The sequence below is a fragment of the Thamnophis sirtalis genome, unplaced genomic scaffold, assembly GCF_051295495.1.
Source record: "Thamnophis sirtalis isolate CommonGarterSnake01/CBP01778 unplaced genomic scaffold, rThaSir2_p1.2 scaffold_2, whole genome shotgun sequence".
In the NCBI taxonomy this organism is placed as follows: domain Eukaryota; kingdom Metazoa; phylum Chordata; class Lepidosauria; order Squamata; family Natricidae; genus Thamnophis; species Thamnophis sirtalis.
Genome location: NW_028261382.1, coordinates 91,099,542 through 91,120,640, shown reverse-complemented (window position 1 = coordinate 91,120,640; position 21,099 = coordinate 91,099,542). Strand labels below are relative to the sequence as shown.

The 21,099-nt window shown below is 44.5% G+C and overlaps 1 protein-coding gene across 1 annotated transcript in view; it reads left to right on the top strand.

Annotated features, from left to right (window-relative positions):
- Window positions 1–630: 630 nt before the first annotated feature.
- Window positions 631–21,099, top strand: part of ADAMTS8 (ADAM metallopeptidase with thrombospondin type 1 motif 8) — a 30,217-nt gene continuing 9,748 nt past the window's right edge. The window contains exons 1-3 of the mRNA XM_087706365.1: window positions 631–1,692; window positions 19,225–19,464; window positions 19,593–19,725. Coding sequence (XP_087562491.1) covers window positions 1,000–1,692; window positions 19,225–19,464; window positions 19,593–19,725 — 1,066 coding nt within the window. The 5' untranslated portion in view covers window positions 631–999. The remainder of the gene's footprint in view (window positions 1,693–19,224; window positions 19,465–19,592; window positions 19,726–21,099) is intronic.

The following is a 21,099-nucleotide window of genomic DNA, read 5'->3' as shown; positions in this document are numbered from 1 at the left end:
TCTTTTTCCACCTGGAACTGGGGGGAACAACATCCCACCAGGGTGATTTTGAAAGGCAGAATAGAATCCCTGCCAAAGAGAGGAAAGTTGGAAGGACCGTCTTCTTCCCATGTGGAATTTCAGATAAATCAATGGGTGGGTTTTCTTTTGCTGGCTGGGAGATCGATCTGGAGCTGAGAAAGAGTTAACCAAGAGGGAATGAAAGGGTTTGGGGTGGAGAGGGAGGGAGGGAGGGAGAGAAATGTTTGAGCTGACACTTCATCTGGGGAGGCGGATCCTCCTGGATCCTGATTGGCCTCAAGTTCCATCCCAAAACTCCACCGCCCCCCTCTTTTTCCCCTTTTCCTCTCCCCCCTCCCCAATTCTCCTCCTCCTCCTCCAGCTCTCTGCTCCCTGGGGAGGAGAATGCAGAATAGTGAGCGAGATCAAAAATAAACCTCTTATGTCAAAGCGGAGGAAAGAAAGTATAAATACCGCAGCTCTTTACAGTTTGTTCTGCAAGGAGCTACTCAGGGAGAGCAAGTCCTCCTCCAAGGAAGGAAAGTGGGAGGGGAGGTAAACCCAAAGAGAGAAAGAGAGAAAGAGAGAGAGGGATTAGAATCTCCCCCCCCCCCAAGACTTTTTCGTCTCTTGGTGCTTTTTCCCAACTGGACAAGTTGACTTGTTGGTGCTGCTGTTTCTTGTCTAGCTTTGCGACCGCAGCTTTGCAAAAATCCAGGAGGTCCCCAAGGAAGCTGAGCTGGTGAAGAAATCACCATTGGGGCAGAAAAGAATTTTGCACCTTTGCTGCTAACTCAGCTGATCCCTTCTTTTTCCCCCTCTCCAAACTTTGTCTCCTTCTGTCTCTCTCCTTCATTTCCTAGCCTTACGTTTTGCAGGATTGCACCCTGTCTCAAAGCCTCCTCCGGCGAATCTCCATCCTCCTCCTCCTCTCTCTCTCTCTCTTTCTCTCTGTATCTCTCAACCAGTCTTCTGCTCCTTCTCCAGCTTCTAGCATCTATGCCACTTCCTCTTCAGCAGCAACCCTTCGCGAGCTGGTTGGCAGCTCTCTTTTCGCTCTTCCCCTTGCTGCTGTTTCCAAATGCCTGGGCATTATCTCTCCAGAATAGCGGCGGCGGCGGCGGCGGCGGCGTGCAGGAGGTGGTGCCCGTCTGGGGAGATATGCCTCCGGGCAAGGGCAGACAGGTTTCTTTCTCCATCACGGCCTTCGGGAAAGTGCTCCTGCTGCAGCTGGAACCCGATGCCAGCTTCTTGGCTTCTGGGCTGAAGATTCAACACGTTGGTAGAAAGGAACCTGTTGGGTTCTTGGCTGAGAAAGAGGAGGAGGAGGAGGAGGAGGACGTGAAGCTCAGGAGATGCTTCTACTCAGGGACTGTCAACTCACAACCAGACTCCCTAGTGGCGGTCAGCTTGTGTCAGGGCATCCGTGGCTCCTTCTTTGTGGATGGAGACAAGTACATCATCCAGCCTCAAAATCCTGGAAGCGGGGATCCCCTGATGCAGGTTCATCAGCTCCAGAAGAGAAGCTGGCCAAAAGAAGCTGGCCAGGACAGGCGAGGAGGGGAAGCCCAGCTGGGACCCAACAGCACCACCCTCAACAGAGCGAAGAGGTTCACCTCCCAGGCTCGTTATGTGGAGACCCTGCTGGTGGCCGATACCTCCATGGTCCAATTCTATGGGGACGACCTGATGGTAAGGGAACATGCTTTCCTAGTCCTCCTCTATCTTTCCAGGCTCAGGGCTCAGAGAGTGCATGCAAAACTGTTTAGATTGAGAAACAGGGCATTCCTGTTGCATGAGATAGCAGCAACCTTGATGAAATGCAGCCGCGTGTTATAACTGTTGTAAAGCGCTCCAGATCTTGGAATGTTCCCTACAAGCCACAATGGTCTTGAATTCACAAGGCAGTCTTCAGCCTCCCGCTCTGTACTACGAGGGTAGGAAGTTTGATGCGCTTTAGAGAGCAGTTTTAGCAACTCGCAAGAGAGCGGCTGAGAGTCTCCCAACGTGACGGGACTAGCTAGTAGCAGTCGTACCAAAGAGAAAGACGCCAAGAGGACCAGAGTTGAAGGTACGGCCAGGGTCACTGCAGGACAAATATCACGCCTTTTAAGCTTGCCTTTTATAGAAGAGCAGGATTCCGTATTATCCCGGGGTAACAACGATGCCTCCCTGCCGGGTGCTGTAGAAACCCAGCTGCATTTTCTTCTCAGTATGATGTCATTTGCATCCTTGCATTCTCCTTTCTCCTGATTGGCATCCCTGGATGAAGCCAAGAGGCATTTTGGATAAAGTCACGTATGCTGATACACGTTACAAGAGAAAGCTTAACACCTAGGTGTTATTGTTTTGGCCGCTGTCCCGGGGCTCCAGTAACGCTGAACTCCAGCGTGACTATGGAAATTGGCTACTGCCTCAGCTGGTTGGCAGGAGGGAGAGAGATCTGCATTTTTAGCCAATCTCTATAGATATTCGGATTTGGCCTCTTGCTCCTCCTCCCTGGGGCAACTGTCTAATAGAAGCCGAGAGCCCGGTGTGTTCTGTAGGAAAAAGATAAGAATCTCTTTTCTGTCTGTCCTCTAAACTTTTACTTTTTTTAAAAAAAGAAGTCTACCTTTAAATCCCTCCCCTTCCCTTCCCTTCCTTTCCTTTCCCTTCCCTTCCATCCTGTTCCAAAGCAAAATACTTTTTAGATTTTTGGAGTCTGTATGATTGCACCTTAATGTAATACCATTTGGTAAAATGTAAGACGGAACACTTTGATTTCCCTATACTTAAGGACCCTAAACTAGTAATCGCATATTCTGTACCAAACAGCTGACAAGAGAAGGGTAAAACAATTTAACGGGATAGACATGACTGTGTCACATTTTGGTGCCGTCTGAACGAATGTAAGTTCTCTCATATTGGACAGTTTAGGGTCCTGTTGCTTAATTCTTGGCACAATTGCTTAGTTTGTTGGAAAGAAGGCAGTCTAGACACCCAACCATATGTTAAGTTTCAAGTCCCGAAGAGCATGTGTGTGTGTGTGTGTGTGTGTGAGAGAGAGAGAGAGAGAGAGAGAGAGAGAGAACACAAAAGAAAGAGAGAAAGAGAGAGGGGGATTAAGAGAGAGACAGAGAGAGAGAAAGAGAGAGAAAGAAAGAAAGAAAGAAAGAAAGAGGAAAGAGAGAGACAGAGAGAGAGAATGAGAGACAGACAGAGAGAGAGAAAGAGAGAGGGAAGAGAGAGTGGGGAAGAGAGAGAGAAAGAGAGAGAGAGAGAAAGAAAGAAAGAGAGAGAGAGAAAGAGAGAGGGATTAAGAGAGAGAGGCAGAGAGAGAGAATGCAAAAGAAAGAAAGAGAGAAAGAGAGAGAGAGGGATTAAGAGAGAGAGACAGAGAGAAAGAGAGAGAAAGAAAGAAAGAAAGAAAGAGGAAAGAGAGAGAGAGAGAGAACGAGAGACAGACAGAGAGAGAAAGAGAGAGGGAAGAGAGAGTGGGGAAGAGAGAGAGAAAGAGAGAAAGAGAGAAAGAAAGAGAGAAAGAGAGAGAGGGATTAAGAGAGAGAGACAGAGAGAGAGAACGAGAGACAGACAGAGAGAAAGAAAGAGGGAAGAGAGAGTGGGGAAGAGAGAGAGAAAGAAAGAAAGAGAGAAAGAGAGAGGGATTAAGAGAGAGAGACAGAGAGAGAGAATGAGAGACAGACAGAGAGAGAGAAAGAGTGGGAAGAGAAAGTGGGGAAGAGAGAGAGAAAGAAAGAGAGAGAAAGAGAGAGAGAAAGAAAGGGAAAAGAGAGAGAGACAGAGAGCGAGAGAAAGAGAGAAAGAGGGAAGAGAGAGTGGGGAAGAGAGAGAGAGAGAGAGAGAAGAAATCCTGGTTTGTTTGTTTTTCAAGAAGAAAATACTAAAACCTGACTAATCCTATGCCGGTCTCCATGAAAACTGCATTCACATTTACTAGCTCTAATTGGAAAAGAGTTCCGTCTGGAATTTATGTCCCCCCCCAAAAAATGCTCTGACTGCTATGTATCAGAGAATAAATGAATCTGTTAAGGATACTACATAAGAAGAAAGGGAGAAACTGTTTCCTCCGAAGTCTGCTAAATGGTCTTTGCTTAACGTCTGTTAAAAATTTTTAGAATAATGGGGAGGGGGCATTAGACGTGATCAACTTGGGAAAAAAATAAATAAAAAGAGCAGTCAAAATATGCATTGTCGTTCAGTTTAGCAATGGAAAGAGTGTTTGGTGGGTTCAGGGGTTTTGTTGAAACTCTGCCCTTCCGCTTGAGTACCATCTTAGGACATACATCTTCTTTAGAGAATGTGTACAGGACTTGGGATGGTCACCATATGATCTCCAGACTAAGCATGTACCCCACTTTAAATCAGTTAAATGGTTATTCAATCTCTTCTTAAAAACTTCCAGTGTTGGAGCACTCGCAACTTCTGGAGGCGAGTTGTTCCACTGATTAATTGTTCTATCTGTCCGGAAATTTCTCCTTAGTCATAGGTTGCTTTTCTCCTTGATTAGTTTCCACCCATTGCTTCTTCTCCTGCCTTAAGGTGCTTTGGAGAATAACTTGAACTCCCTCTTCTTTGTCGCATCCCCTGAGATATCGGAACTCTGCTATCATGTCTCCCCTAGTCCTCCTTTTCATTAAACTAGACATACCCAATTCCTGCAATCGTTGTTCATCTGTTTCAGCCTCCAGTCCCCTAATCCTCTTTGTTGCTCTTCTCTGCACTCTTTCTAGAGTCTCCACATCTTTTTTACATTGTGACGACCAAAACTGAATGCAGTATTCCAAGTGTGGCCTTACCAAGGCTTTATAAAGTGGAATTAACACTTCACGTGATCTTGATTCTATCCCTCTGTTTATGCAGCCTAGAACTGTGTTGGCTTTTTTGGCAACTGCTGCACATGGCTGGCTCATATTTAAATGGTTGTCCACTAGGATTCCAAGATCCCTCTCACAGTTACTACTACTGAGCAAGGTACCACCTATACTGTACCTGTGCATTTCATTTTTCTTGCCTAAATGTAGAACCTTACTTTTTTCACCATTGAATTTCATTTTGTTAGATAGTGCCCAATGTTCAAGTTTGTCAAGATCCTTCTGTATCTTGAGCCTATCTTCTGGAGTGTTGGCTATTCCTGCCATCTTGGTGTCATCTGCAAATTTGATGAGTTCCCCATTTATTCCCTCATCCAGATCATTGATGAAGATGTTGAAGAGTCCTAGGCCTAAAACAGAGCCTTGGGGGTCCCCCACTGCATACCTCCCTCTATGTAGATGCAGTTCCATTGAGGATTACACGTTGAGTGAGGTTGGTCAGCCAGTTACGGATCCATCTGGTGGTGATGCTGTCTCACCCACATTTTTCTACTTTATCTAGTAGTAGGTTATGGTCTACTTTATCAAATGCCTTGCTGAAGTCCAAGTAAATTATACACACAATGCATATTTACATTTTCAAAATATACTTGCAACGAATGAGCGGATGCATTCCAGTATGTTCAGATACATACATGCATACATTTAGAACTCACATGGCTGCCATTTGCAAGAAGTAAGCTAACAAAAGGGACAATTCTTGCCACACGTTTTCAAGTTTCAAATGAGACAATGGTCTAAAGCAGGGGTGTCAAGCTCAATTTCATTGAGGGATGCATCAGGGTTTTTTTTTTAACTCAGGGCGGCGGCAGGGGGCATGGCCAAGGCAGGCGTGGCCAGCTCAATGTCACTCAGGCAGCTGTGGTGGCTTGAGCACTCTGCCTGCAAAAACAGATTCCCGAGCTCCGTTTCCAGCTGGGATGGCCTCCTGCAACTTCTGCCAGCAAAAATGGAGCTTGGGAAGGCCAAATGCAGCCCTCACAAATTCCATTTTCACTGGCAGAGGCATCATGGGCCAGTCCTTCACTGTTTCCAGGGCAGGCCAGTGGGCCAGATCTAAGCATTCTGCGGGCTGGATCCAGCCCCTGGGCCTTGAGTTTGACACCCCTGGTCTAAAGAGAGACCTCAGTTCCACAAAGAGACAATCGTCTTGGCATCTGGGGGCACTCCTGTGAGTGTGAGCCTCTACAAGCTGGCCCATTCTGTATTTGACAATGCTCACTTGAAAGTCAAGACAGTTGTATGTCGATGAAGATTGTCAGTCATCCAGGCAAAGTTGTCTGAAAGTTGAGTTCCTTGGGTGAGCAGCAAAATGTCTCAAACTAACAAGAAATAAACCTAGTTGACTTGACTCAACTTTCAGTCCAAACAATAAGAGGAGGGGGGGGATGTCTCAGATAACAGATTAACAGAGTTGGAAGGGACCTTGTAGGTCATCTAGTCCAACCCTCCACCCAAGCAGGAGACCATACACCATTTCTGACAAATGGCAGTCCAGTCTCTTCTTGAAAGCTCCCAGGGATGAAGCTCCCGCAGCTAGAATAGAATAACAAAATTGGAAGGGACTTTGGAGGTCTTCTAGTCCAACCCCCTGCTAGTCAGGAAACCCTACACCACTTCAGACAAATGGCTATCCAACATCTTCTTGAAGACTTCCAGTGTTGGAGCATTCACAACTTCTGGAGGCAAGTTGTTCCACTGATTAATTGTTCTAACTGTCAGGAATTTTCTCCTAAGTTCTGAATTGCTTCTCTCCTTGATTAGTTTCCACCCATTGCTTCTTGTCCTGCCCTCAAGTGCTTTGGAGAACAGGTTGACTCCCTCTTCTTTGGGGCAAGATATTGGAGCTCTTATTCTTCAGTCCCCTAATCCAGTGTTTCTCAACCTTGGCAACTTGAAGATGTCTGGACTTCAACTCCCAGAATTCCCCAGCCAGCATTTGCTGGCTGGGGAATTCTGGGAGTTGAAGTCCAGACATCTTCAAGTTGCTAAGGTTGAGAAACACTGCCCTAATCAACTTCGTTGCGATTCTCTGCACTCTTTCTAGAGTCTCCACATCTTTTTTTTACATTGTGGCGACCAAAACTGAATGCAATATTTATTCCAAGTGTGGCTTTGATGCCATGGATTCTCTTTGATCTGTAAACTCCCCAAGATTGGGCAATCCTTCAAAGCAGAAGACCCTTCTCTGAAACTAGGACACACGGCCACCCAGGGCAGGATTCTTCTCAACTTCCTCTTCTATGCTCTGTCTAATGTTAAACAGCTGTTTTCATGCGGCTTTGTCGTGCCTATTGGCACCACACCTCCCGGTTATGCAGCACTCTGGTATGAGAAACAGACTTCAAAAATGAACATTGTTATTCTGAGGGCCAACAGTTGAAAGAAAACTTTGGATAAATTTCCAAGCCAAAAGGAAAGCAAGCCAGTGTAACATTAATTTCTTTGCCCTAACACTTGTCTTCAATGGGGAACATTTCAGATGTTCTATGAAGTTCAATTGCGTTTATAAGATGGGATAACCACTTTTGAGGACCAGTTTGGTCTTGTGATCAAGGTGCTGGACTAAGTATGAGGCACCTGAAATCTGCCTTAGGCACAGAAGTCAGGGGAAACGTTGCACCTTCCACGCATGTGCCTGGCCTCAAAAACATGGCTAAATAGGATGGCATTGTGCCAGGGCAGGTGTGTAGGCTCACCTACAATCTCTGCTACCAGTTCACCTGAACGAGTTCAAACTGGCTGAATGCCACCTCTGCATCCCATACCTTCCCTTCCTTTCCTTTCTGCATGGTGATCAAACCGGTCAGTCCTAGAGGAGATCAACCCTGACTGCTCTTTAGAAGGCCAGATCCTGAAGAGGAAACTCAAAGACTTTGGCCACCTAATGAGAAGGAAGGACTCCCTGGAGAAGAGCCCAATGCTGGGAAAGATTGAGGGCAAAAGAAGAAGGGGACGACAGAGAATGAGGTAGCTGGATGGAGTCACCGAAGCAGTAGGTGTGAGCTTAAATGGATTCCAGGGGATGGTAGAGGACAGGAAGGCCTGGAGAAACGTTGTCCATGGGGTCGCGGTGGGTCGGACAAGACTTCACAACTAACAAACATGTCCCACTATTCCTGTGAAGGGTCAGGTGGGAAGAAATGTAGGAGGATGTCACTTCTCTATCTCCCTTCTAACTCATTTGTCTGAATTTAGTTTGAATTCATTGACTAACTTTAAGACCTCAACCCGAACTTCATATTTGAACTGTACACAATAGCACTTTTGTACATTTCTGAATCTTCATTCCCCAACTAATGAAATTTGAAAGTGTCCATTTGAGAAGTTCTGTTCCCCCCCCTCCCCACCAAGACTTCTTTTCCTAAAGTTCTTTGGGGAAAGGAAATGGTTCGCCAACAATTTAAGACTGTTGTGTAGATAATGTGCCCATTGAATCTTCAACCCTCGTGAAGGACAAAGGAGAGTCAGAAAGAGGCCATAGCAGACAGAAGATGATTAAGGGATGAAAATGAATCGGGAAGAAGAAAAAGGACACAAGAAGAGCCAGTGAGAAAGACTTTTTTTTTTTAAAGGCGGAGAGAAAAGTGGGGAAGGGACTAAGGAAAACCAAGAAAGTAGGCACAAGCTCAGTAATATAGAGGACAACCTGACTAATGGGGGAAACATTTCAGATGTTCCAACTGTCCTCTGCTCAGCTAGAGTGAACAACAGAGCCAGTTTGGTCTAATGATGAAAGCACCACGCTAGAACCCAGAAGGTTATGAGTTCTAGTTCTGCCTTAGGCAGATGGGTGACTTTGGGCCAATTACCAGGAGACAGTGAGTTCTAGTCCTTCCTCAGGCATGAAAGCCTTCTGGGTGACTTAGAACCAATCACTGAGGGACTGTGAGTTCTACTCCCACCTTAGGCATGAAAGCTGGTTGGGTGACTTTGGGCCAATCACCAGGAGACAGTGAGTTCTAGTCCTTCCTCAGGCATAAAAGCCTTCTGGGTGACTTAAAGCCAATCACCAGGAGACTGTGAGTTCTAGTCCTTCCTCAGGCATAAAAGCCTTCTGGGTGACTTAAAGCCAATCACTGGGAGACTGTGAGTTCTACTCCCACCTTAGGCATGAAAGCTGGTTGCGTGACTTTGGGCCAATCACCAGGAGACAGTGAGTTCTAGTCCTTCCTCAGGCATGAAAGCCTTCTGGCTGACTTAGAGCCAATTACTGGGAGACTCTGAATTCTACTCCCACCTTAGGCATGAAAACTGGTTGGGTGACTTTGGGCCAATCACCAGGAGACAATGAGTTCTAGTCCTTCCTGAGGTATGAAAGCCTTCTGGCTGACTTAGAGCCAATTACTGGGGGACTGTGAGTTCTAATCCGAGTTTAGGATCACTCAACCCAGCCAACACATAAGATTGTAGTGGGGAAAATAGGAGGAAGAAGGGCTATTGGGTATATTCACCACCTTGAGTTATACCTAAAAAAATACTTAAGGCGGGATTAAAAAAAAGAAAATAGAGAATAGTGCATTGTTGAATTCCTAGCCTGTGCTTCAGATTGGCAGAGAAGGTGCTGCATTTGCATGACCCGTCAAAAGCGCGAACGTCATAAGCGCGCCAACAACACCGTGGTGCTAAAACCGTGATTTCAAAAGCGTGCCGACAACAGCGCGCTGACAAGAGCGCGCCGACAGAAGCGCGATTTCATTTAAGGTAAGATTTACAGTTAGGTTTAGGGTTAGGTTTAGGGTTAGGGTTAGGGTTAGGGTTAGGTTTAGGGTTAGGTTGAGGGTTAGGTTGAGGGTTAGGTTGAGGGTTACGTTACAGCGCGCTTCTGTCGGCGCGCTTTTGTCGGCACGCTTTAGGGCTAATTAGTCGCTCATTCGTCACGCGGTTTTGTCACCACGCTTTAGACACCGCGGTTTAGTCAGGCGCGCTTTTGTTGTGCGTGCATTTGTGGTGGAACCCTGCATTTGAGATGGGAGGCCTTACGAAAACCTTGGGGTAAACAGTACAGGCTGCCTGTGCTTCTTTGAGACCCTTCCCCAAGACAAGTGACCTTGGAAGAAGTCAAATGTTATGAACAGCAAGCAAAGATCATCTCAGAGTTGCTGTTTTGGTCTGCCTAGTGTAAGCATCTGTGGTCTGGCTATTTCCCAGCTCCAGCTGACTAGGAAACATAACTACTACCACAAACCATTCCCAGAGATTCCACAGCTTCCTGTGGCTTACTTCCCGTGCCCAGGTGGTTTGCTTAAAACATCTTCATTGTGCTCTTGCAAATGAGCCAGTAGTATCTTCCCCCCACCCTCACAATATATCACATTTAAACCATATACACAGGAAGATCCTAATATGCCCAGCTGATACCCAGCTGTTGAAAAGATGTCCTGCTCCTGGGCGTATGTTGCAATTTTGTTCATTCTTTATCGTTTTCGTTAGAAATGTTCACGGAGGTAAAAATAATATATTGCATGCAATAATATAAAGAAAGAATAAAGAAGAGACATGTCAGCTGAGAGACTGAAGGAAAATGATTATAAAAAGAAAAGAAAAAGATAAGATAAATAAGGAAGTGGTTTCCAGTCTTCTTTACAGTCATTACAAACTTCATCTCTCTTCCCTCATTAAAGATACTTGAATGAATACTTCCAATAGTAAATACTCCCAATATTCAGTTCATTTTAATCAGTAAACCCATAAATTATCAATTCATTTTTTTCCTTTTTCAACAAAAAGTCCAGAGGTTTCCAAAGTATGTATGTATGTATGTATGTATGTATGTATGTATGTATGTATGTATGTATGTCTGTCTGTCTGTCTGTCTGTCTGCCTGCCTGCCTGCCTGCCTGCCTGCCTGCCTGCCTGCCTACCTATCTCTATATCTATCATTTATCATATATCCATTATCTATCTATATATCTATCTAAATACCTACCTACCTATCTATCTATCTATCTATCTATCTATCTATCTATCTATCTATCTATCTATCTATCTATCTATCTATCTATCTATCTATCTATCTACCTATCTATCTATCATTTATCATATATCTATTATCTATCTATCTATCTATCATCTATCTATCTACCTACCTACCTACCTACCTACCTACCTACCTATCATTTATCATATATCCATTATCTATCATCTATCAATCATCTATTATCTATCAATCATCTATTATCTATCAATTATCTATCATCTATCAATCACCTATCATTTATCATCTATCCATTATCTGTCTATCATCTATCAATCACTTATCATCTATCAATCATCTATTATCTATCAGTCATCTATCAATCACCTATCATTCATCATCTATCCATTATCTATCTATCCATCTATCATCTATCAATCATCTATCTATCATCTAGCTAGCAGATAGCTAGCTATCCAGCATCTATCATCTATCATTTATCATCTATCAGTCACCCATCAGTCATCTATCTATCCATCATCTATTATCTATCTAATTCATATACCGCCCATGTAGAATAGTTGGCTTGCTTCTTTAATGCTAAAAAAAAAACAAAAAAAAAAAAACTCCCACTGTATGGATCTTGAAGTTGCAATGTTGTACATCTCTGTCACCAATGTGACTGAGTAGCTCTAATATACCTGAGATGGGGCTTTTTCCAGCTGTATTAATTCGCTGGGGATACTAGCATTTGCTTCTCTTCTTGCTTGGTGCATGCAAAATAGACACCATATCACTATGCAAAAAAAAAACCCCACATGTGTACTTATGCAGAATATCTCAGGGGTTTGTCATCAAGGAATCTGCTCTACGTTTGCTGTGCAGAAGCGCCAAGTGGATTATTCCCACTCTGTTTATCGTGTGGTCCCAGCGCATGCCAAGGATATGAGTGTAGTCAGGAAATTATAAATTGTGCAGAATCTCTGCATTTAGATGAAAATGAGTCAGTAGGCTTTTTCATTGCTCTTCTTGCCAGTGACATCTAACCAGGAGAGTATTTTTAATTTGATTACCAGTCGAGGTCAAAGAAAGATAATGCACGCAAACAGGGGGAGGGGAGGATGCGTTCCGAGAAAGTGATCTGGCTTTTCATTGTTGCTTTTTTTAAAAAGAAAAAGAAAAAGACCTGCCAGTGATGGGCTGTGATCTAAATGAGCGCAAGAGTAATTGAAAAAAAGTTGGAAAGTTGTATCTCGGCTCGCTGAATCAAATTCCTTGGACAGAAGGTCACAGATTTCAAGTCTAATTGAAACCATTAATGATTGCAAAGACATCCACAAGGATTTTATAATGCCTTTATAATTATAACCACTTTATTATGCCTTGGTAAGGCCACACTTGGAATACTGCATCCAGTTTTGATCGACATGATGTAGAAAAGATGTGGAGACTCTAGAAAGAGTGCAGAGAAGAGCAACAAAGATGGTTAGGGGGAAGGCTAAAACGTATGAGGAACGGTTGCAGGAACTGGGTATGTCTAGTTTGATGAAAATAAGGACTAGGGGAGACATGATAGCAGTATTCCAATATCTCAGGGGCTGCCACAAAGAAGAATAGGAATAGGAATAGAAATAAGTTTATTTATAGGCCGCCCTTTTCCCTGAGGGGACTCAGGGCGGCTAACAACTTATAGGGAGGGGATACAAACAGTAACATATAACATAACACATAATTAAAATAAACAACATTCATTCAGCATTCGGGTGGGGGCGAATCAAATCTTTACCCCCAGGCCTGGCGGGATAGCCAGCTCTTGAGGGCTGCGCAGAAGGTCTGAAGTGTGGTGAGGGTACGAATCTCCACGGGGAGATCGTTCCAGAGGGTCGGAGCTGCTACTGAAAAGGCTCTCCTCCGCGTAGTGGCCAGCCGGCACTGGCTGGCAGATGGCACTCGGAGGGAGAGGAGGGAGGGAGGGAGGGAGAAGAGGGAGTTAAACTATTCTCCAAAGCATCTGAGGGCAGGACAAGAAGCATTGGGTGGAAACTAATCAAGGAGAGAAGCAACTTAGAACTGAGGAGAAATTTCCTGACAGTTAGAACAATTAATCAGTGGAACAGCTTGCCTCCAGAAGTTGTAAATGCCCCAATACTGGAAGTTTTTAAGAAGATGTTGGATAACCATTTGTCTGAAACAGTATAGGGTTTCTTGCCTAGGCAGGGGGTTGGACTAGAAGACCTCCAAGGTCCCTTCCAACTCTGCTATTGTATTGTATTGTATTTTCATAGTATTGCTGGTCAAATGTGGCTCTTTATAAAGTATCATTGTTTACTCCAGATCAGAATGGGTTTCTCAATGTGAGATCGGTTTTATTTTGCTGGCAAAAGATTATTTAAAAAGAAAAGCATAAGAGAATGTCAGATGGGATGCCAAACAAGGGTGGATTCTCAACTGTTTTCAAGTAGACATTCTTTCTTTCTTTCTTTCTTTCCTTCCTTCCTTCCTTCCTTCCTTCCTTCCTTCCTTCCTTCCTTCCTTCCTTCTTGGTCTCCTTTCCATCTTCTTCCATTTTATTTGTAGCATCAGGAAACGGTGAGAAATTAGGGCATTTTCAGCCAGAGAAGGAAATCAGGGCTATGTGCAATCTTCCTGAGCTCCGTTTTCACTGGCAGAAGGTTGCAGGAGGCCATCGCAGCCAAAAACTGAGCTCGCAAGGACCGTGGACAGCACTTCCAACTCTGTTTTCGCTGGCAGAGGATTGCAGGAGGCTGTTGCAGCCTAAAACGGAGCTCGGGAACCAGTTTTCGCTGGCAGAGTGCTCAGGCGACCACAGTCCCCCACCCCCAACATGAGTGATGTCAAGCTGGTCACGCCCACCCTGAACACACTCACCTTGCCCCCCCCCCCAAGGTCAAACACAACTCTGATGTGGCTCTCAATGAAATCGGGTTTGACACCCCTGACCTAGAATCAGCTCTATTTTCCAGAAAGCCTCCATGTGATTTCACAAGCATTCACTGAAAATGATGGGAAAAATTACCCACCTGCCTTTTTCTTTTTTTCTTTTTAAGGCAATAGAACTTGCATTCTGGGCAAACCAAAACACGACATGGGAAGTAGCTTTATGGATTTGTCATCTAATAATTGGACTTTTTTTTACTTTTACGACAGATGGTGCTCATCATTTTAATGAGAACCACAATTGTTCTCAAAATTGGTCCCTAAAGAGTCTTTATTTGGGTGCAGGTGCTAAATTTAGCTGTTGGTGTGAAACGCCATCTGGTTTGGATCTATATTTTTCTTTCCCCAAATACACCAGGGATGCATGCTTTCTTCTCTCTCTCTCTCTCTGTCTCTGTCTCTGTCTCTCTCTCTCTCTGTGTGTGTGTGTCTCTGTCTCTGTCTCTGTCTCTCTCTGTCTCTCTGTCTCTCTCTCTCTCTCTCTCTCTCTCTCTCTCTCTCTCTCTCTCTCTCTCTCTCTCTCTCTCTCAGCATTTAATGTTGTTTAAGTACCAGCTGCTGTCAACCAAGAATGATTAGAATAGCAATATAGCAATAGCAGTTAGACTTATATACCGCTTCATAGGGCTTTCAGCCCTCTCTAAGCGGTTTACAGAGTCAGCATATTGCCCCCAACAATCCGGGTCCTCATTTTACCCACCTCGGAAGGATGGAAGGCTGAGTCAACCTTTGAGCCGGTGAGATTTGAACCGCCGAACTGCAGAACTGCAGTCAGCTGAAGTAGCCTGCAGTGCTGCATTTAACCACTGCGCCACCTCGGCTCTAGAACACAATGTTACATTCTAATAACATTACTGATGAGCTGTGGTGGCGCAGTGGTTAGAGTGCAGTACTGCAGGCTACTTCTGCTGCCTGCCAGCTGCCTGAAATTTGCCAATTCAAATATCACTAAGCTCAAGGTTGACTCAGCCTTCCATCGTTCCGAGGTCGGTAAAATGAGGACCCAGATTGTTTGGGGCACTTTGCTGACTCTGTAAACCGTTTAGAGAGGGCTGTAAAGCATGTGAAGTGGTATATACCATATTTTTCGGAGTATAAGATGCTCTGGAGTATAAGACGTACCTTAGTTTTTGGGGAGGAAAATAAGAAAAAAAAATTCTGCATCTGCCTACCAGCATCCATCAGTAATCATCTGACTAGCGTCCTTAGCAAACAGCCTGGTCAGCTTCAGCACATTCGCCTGATTCAGCACTAGCAGCTGATTGGCGGGTGGATTGGCCTCCCGGAATACTCCCAATCAGCTGTTCCCAGAGGTGCACTGTAGCAAAAGGTTCTCTGGTTGTGAGCACGCATGTTGGGGATGATACGCAGCTACAAAAACACAGCTGACCATCACAGGGAGCTCCAGTGAGTACAGCAGGCGAAGTGCGGAACCAGTCAGACAAGGCAGCAGCTGTTCTGGGTTGCCATTTTCAGCCTCCAACCACTCCGTTTGAGACCCGTTCAAGGCTGCAGGGATCTCCAAAGCACATCGACACCCAAAAACATGACACGCAGAGGCGAAAAACAGGATGTGTGGAGACCTAAAAGTGATGCGCAGAGGCCTTAAACATGATGCACAGAGGGGGCGATGATCTGTGGCAATCCCCGCAGCCTGGAACAGGTCTAAAATGTGACACGCGGAGGCCAAAGGGTGAGCACAGCTACATTCGGTGTATAAGACACAAAATTTGTGACGTGTGAAGTGGTATGTAAGTCTAAATGTCAGCGTTCCAAATATCATCCAGAATTAAATCAGAGTCCAAGGCAGAGCTTTCATCAAAGTTCCAATTTAGTAAGAGAGACATGTTGGTACTTCTGTGGGAAACCCGAATCTGAAAGCTTCCTGGAGTTCCCACCCAGTTGAAAGTTCATGATCTTGTCCCCCACACCCGCAAGTCCGTCACATAGTCCAATCTTCCACTGCCACGCTGGCAGTTCCACCCATTCAGTTCCGGTCAGGTGCAGAGACAAAGAATGGCCTTGGGCTTCTAGAAAGGAATGTTTTCTTTTGACAACATCACATTCTACTCCTTATTATTCCCCCTCCCAATTCCCCACTAATGAAACAGCATAGTAAAGAAAGAGAAAGTGTGTGGCAGGACAAAGATCAAAAAGGAATATGATTGCAGGCCTTACACTAAGTGCTATAGCTATTGTTATCCAAGAACCAATCTGCTGCTTACTAACCAGTATGGAGTTCTTACTTTTCTGCTTTTATTCAGTTTGGGCATTGTCAATCAGGAAAGCACATTGTCTTTTTCACTGTTCAGACCACAAGGCTGTTTACCATCCGACCAGAATATTTCTATCTTTTATGGGGCTCAGTGTAGCAATGCACTTATTATATATATATAATCACAATTCATTTTCAGCAAATAAAAGAATATTAGTTCATCTAAAAGAAGAAAAGCAATTACTTTGTTTGGTTTATCTACCAGATGGGCTATTTGGCTTTGACAGGGTAAAGGTTGAACAATTAGCAGAAGAGGTATTTTTTTCTAGTTGCCCTTAAATCTCACTTGTGCAGCTTAATTTAAGAAATGATGAAGGGCCCGAGGCACCCAAAATCGCAACGGGCAAACGGTGCCAGAGAATAAAGTGGCTGCTTGCTGTTTCTCCATATTTTTATCTGTTGTGTAACCAATTGCATTTTTGTCTCATGAGTTAGTGCCAAGACAAGCTGGAATTCTGACTCACTGATAAGATGTTAACATCAGCCTTCTGCATATCTGGAGTGTCTGACCTATGAAGTCATCTCACTTCCATCTTCTTCACCCAAACAGAAGGTTCAGTGATGCAAAACCCCTTGAGAGCTCACGCAAATATCCTGGGCAAAAATGTGTTCCATTCACAAGCACACCATGTCATGTGACTCCCACACACTGTGCTCGATTCAGTTCTTTTTATAGTGTTCTCTGTAAGAAGCTTTGCTTCGATTCTCACAAATAAGCTGTCTGAAGTCCGTTTCTGGTTTGATTTGGTAGATCAGTTCTCTGGAGGTCTACAATATGCAGGATTTGCTCAATTCTAACCAAGGATACACTTTAACAGTGTTGGAAGGGAACTTGTAGGTCATCCAGTCCAACCCTCCACCCAAGCAGGAGACCCCAATACCATTTCTGATAGATGGTAGTCTAGTCTCTTCTTCAAATCTTCCAGGGATGAAGCTCCCACAGCTTCTGAATGCAACTTCTGTTTCATTGGCTGATTGTTCTCACTGTCAAAAAATTCCTCCTTATTTCCAGGTTGAATCTCTCCTTGTTCAGTTTCCATCCATTATTGCTTATCTGGCCTTCAGGTGCTTTGGAAAACAGGTTGACCCCCTCCTCTCTGTGGCAGCCACTCAAATATTGGAAGACTGCTACCATGTCTCCCCTGGTCCTTCTCTTCACTAGACTAGCCATGCCCAGTTCTTCATATGCTTTAACCTCCAGTCCCCTAATCATCTTGGTTGCTATTCTCTGCACTTTTTCTAGAGTCTCAACATCTTTTTTATAGTGTGGTGACCAAAACTGGATGCAGTATTCTAAGTGTGGTCTTACTATTGGTTTATTAGGTGCTCTGCAGTGCAACTATAAAACCTGCAGTGGCTGGAATTAGCATGGGTTAATCCAATTGTGGTCACGCAGTGTGCACGGTGGCTCAGTGGCTAAGACGCTGAGCTTGTCAGTCAGAAAAGTTGGCAACTCAGTGGTTTGAATCGCTAGCACTGCATAACGGAGTGAGCTCCCATTACTTGTCCCATCTTTTTCCAACCTAGCAGTTCGAAAGCACATACAAAATGCAAGTTTAAAAATAAGAACCACCTTTGGTGGGAAGGTAACAGCGTTCTGTGCACCTTCGGGGTTTATTCATGCCGGCCACATGACCATGGAGACATCATCGGACAGCGCTGGCTCTTCGGCTTTGAAATGGAGATGGACAACACCCCCTAGATTCAGGAACAACTAGCACATATGTGTGAAGGGAACCTTTACCTAATCCAGTTTACTGATCTGAGGGCCACTTTCTGAACAGTATGTGTACATGATTAAGAATGTTCAATTGCTTGGCTATCAGCAAGAATGTTAGAGATAGGATTATATTTCATAATTACACTCTGACTGCAAAAGAGTTGTTAAAGCAAAACAAAATATCACCAGGTCAACATGGGTATTATAACCCATCAGTGTGACATTTGCTTCACTCCCAGCGCACCGGAGTCCAATTTCCTAACATTATTTATTTGGATTGTTGTTAATGATTGTTCTTTCAATCACTTCTGCTTGAGCTGGGTGCTATGTAATAGGTTTCCAAGCTGCAATGCAAACAGCTTTGTTTGTGAGATGTTGGGGGCATGGCAAGGTTGTGTGTGTGTGCTACTGAAATAGCCTGGGAAATGAAGCTAGGGAGGTTTTTTCTCAGTGTAGTGAAACTGATTTAGGGATTATAGCCTTAATTAAATGAGATTTCATCATGATTGCCTTATGAAATTAATTAGAGAGTGGGCAACTGGCCAAGACGTTAACCAGCGATATAAGTTTCTCCTTGGTTTTCTTTTGCAGCCTTGTGGTTATGAAAGGATAGATTGGCTGTCTATCCGAAGGAAGGCTTAAACTTTGTTGTGTTGGCAGCAAAATGTGCTGAAAACAAGCAACGAGACAACCAGAATTAGCAAGAAAAACGTATAGCTTGTATCGCCTCCTTCTTTCCCCATAATTAGGAGGTGTTTGTCACAAGATCTTGAGCAGTTACTCTACTGCAGTGATTCTCAATCTTGGCCACTTGAACATAGGTGGACTTCAACTCCCACAAATTCCCCTGACTGGCTGGGGAATACCGGGAGTTGAAGTCCACCTATCTCCCAGTGGCCAAAGTTGAGAAATACTTCTTTACTGTATGCAGCGGTGGGCTTCAAAAATTGCAGCAATGGGTTCACTGCCCCATTGCTGGGTGGGCGTAGCCATGGTGGGTGTGGCCTAGTCTGCCTCCTGCACCGTTTCCTCGAGCCTCCAGGACAGGAAAAACTGCTTCTCTGGGAAGCATGACCATTTCTGAACTTCCAGAACTTCTGGTAGTCCCATTTTTCACCCTCCCTGAGCCTTGGGCCCGGCCCTGAACTTACCTGGCATGATGAACGGGCTGTGTGGAGCCTCCTGGGAAGGAAGGGGCGAGATGGGCAGGGAGGGCATGGCCAGCCAGGGGTGGCCTTTGTGGGTTCGCCCAACTGGGCGGAATCCTAGCTACAGGATCGCCTGAACCCATGCGAACCCCCAGCAGTCCACCCCTGACTGTATGACTTGTCACATGATTTCTAAGCGCTGCAATGTGTCGTGCACAGCTCAAAAGAAATTCCAATGTAAAAGTTCTTGAAGGAAATAATAACCTTATAGTTCTATTTCTTAGAAATACCACTTGGTTTATTCCATGTCTTTGATGGTGTTTTTTTTCCAGAATCATATCCTGACCTTAATGTCTGTGGCTGCTCAAATCTACAAGCACCCCAGCCTGAAGAATTCTATCAACCTGGTGGTGGTGAAGGTTTTGGTAGTGGAAGATGAAAAGGATGGACCAGAAGTGTCGGACAATGGCGGTCTGATGCTGAGAAACTTCTGCAATTGGCAACAGTTCTTCAACCCTCCAAGTGACCGTCACCCAGAACACTATGACACGGCCATCCTGCTGACCAGACAGGTATTTAGGTGAAGGTTGGCTGGTTTCTTCTGATCATCTTCTTGTAGATGATCCAGTAGAAGAACGGAGGACCATTCCTTTGTAACTCAATGTTGAGATCATTTCTATCTTATCTTTCTCAATCACAGGATTTCTGTGGACATCAAACCTGCAGGACCCTCGGAGTGGCTGAGACTGGCACCATGTGTGACCCAAACAAAAGCTGTTCTGTGATAGAAGATGAGGGTCTTCAAGCAGCTTACACCTTGGCCCATGAATTAGGTAGCTGCCATACCTAGCTTGATGGGTAGTCCGTCATTGTATCGGAATCAGCAGTTGCCTTGTAGAAAAGCTACCCCTACATATTGTAGGTTGCATTCTCAAGATTGGCCATTAAAGAAAAGATGATAGGCGGGGTTGTTGATACTCTCTGAGCTAGGTGATTTTTTTTTTTACAGACATTTCATTACTCAACTAGGTGACATTGTCAATGCTTTGATGCATTGATCAATGCATCTATAATCTTTTAGAAGAGAATATTTGGAGCTCAGGGCATGAACTCTGAAGTCCTTGGTGCTCTCTGAGCATGGTGGCTTTCTTGCAGACATTTCATTATCCAACTAGGTAACATCAATGCATTGAAAGAAAACCACCAAGCTCAGAGAGCATGGAAGAAGTCCATAGTTCAGCCCTGACCTGCAAATATTCTCTTCTAAAAGATGATAGGTTATGTAGCTTTCTATGATGTAGCCAATGGGTCTATGATTGGCTATGATGTAGCCAATGGGTTCTCCACCCATGCCAATGGGTAGAGAACCTTTGGGCACCAAAATGACATAATGTTCCAAAATAACATAGAACTTTTCAAAAAATCAAATATGATTGCATAGTTCTAGTTATCTATATTCCGAGGAGAATATATGTGTTCTAGCTCCAACATCATGATTTACAATTTTCTGGGAAAGCAGTTGCCTCTGGCTTTCAAAATCAATATAAATATCACAGAGAGAGAGAGGGTGAGGGGTGCCCATTCTTGCTAGTTTATAGAAATACCTTATTAGCATTTGCATCCTGCATCAGAACAAGTTGTTGAGACCGTGGAAAGAGTGCAGAGAAGAGCAACAAAGATGATAAGGGGTCTGGAGATTAAACTGTATGAGGAATGATCGAGGGAACTGTATAATCTAATGAAGAGAAGGGCTAAGGGTGACATGATAGCAGACTTCCAGCACTTATCACAGAGCAGAGGGAGTCAACCTATTGTCAAGGACACCTGTGGGCAGGAGAAGAAATAATAGGTGGAAGATCATTAAACAGAGATCCAACCTAGAACTAAGGAGAAATGCCCTAACAGTGAGAACAATTAATCAGTGGATTAGTGGGCCTCCAGAAGTTATGGATGCTCCTTCTCTTTCAAGAAGAGATTGGACAGCCATTTATCTGGAATGGTACAGTATCTCCTGTTTCAGCAAGGGGTTGGACTAGAAGACCTCCAAGGTCCGTTCCAACGTTATTATTCTATGTTCTATACCGGTGATGGTGAACCTTTGGCACTCGTGCCAGAAGTGCCACACAGACCTATTTCTCCAAGCATGTGAGCCATCATCCATTGCTCTTCCGGGTTCCGGCATGCTGGCTAGCTGGTTTCTACCCACG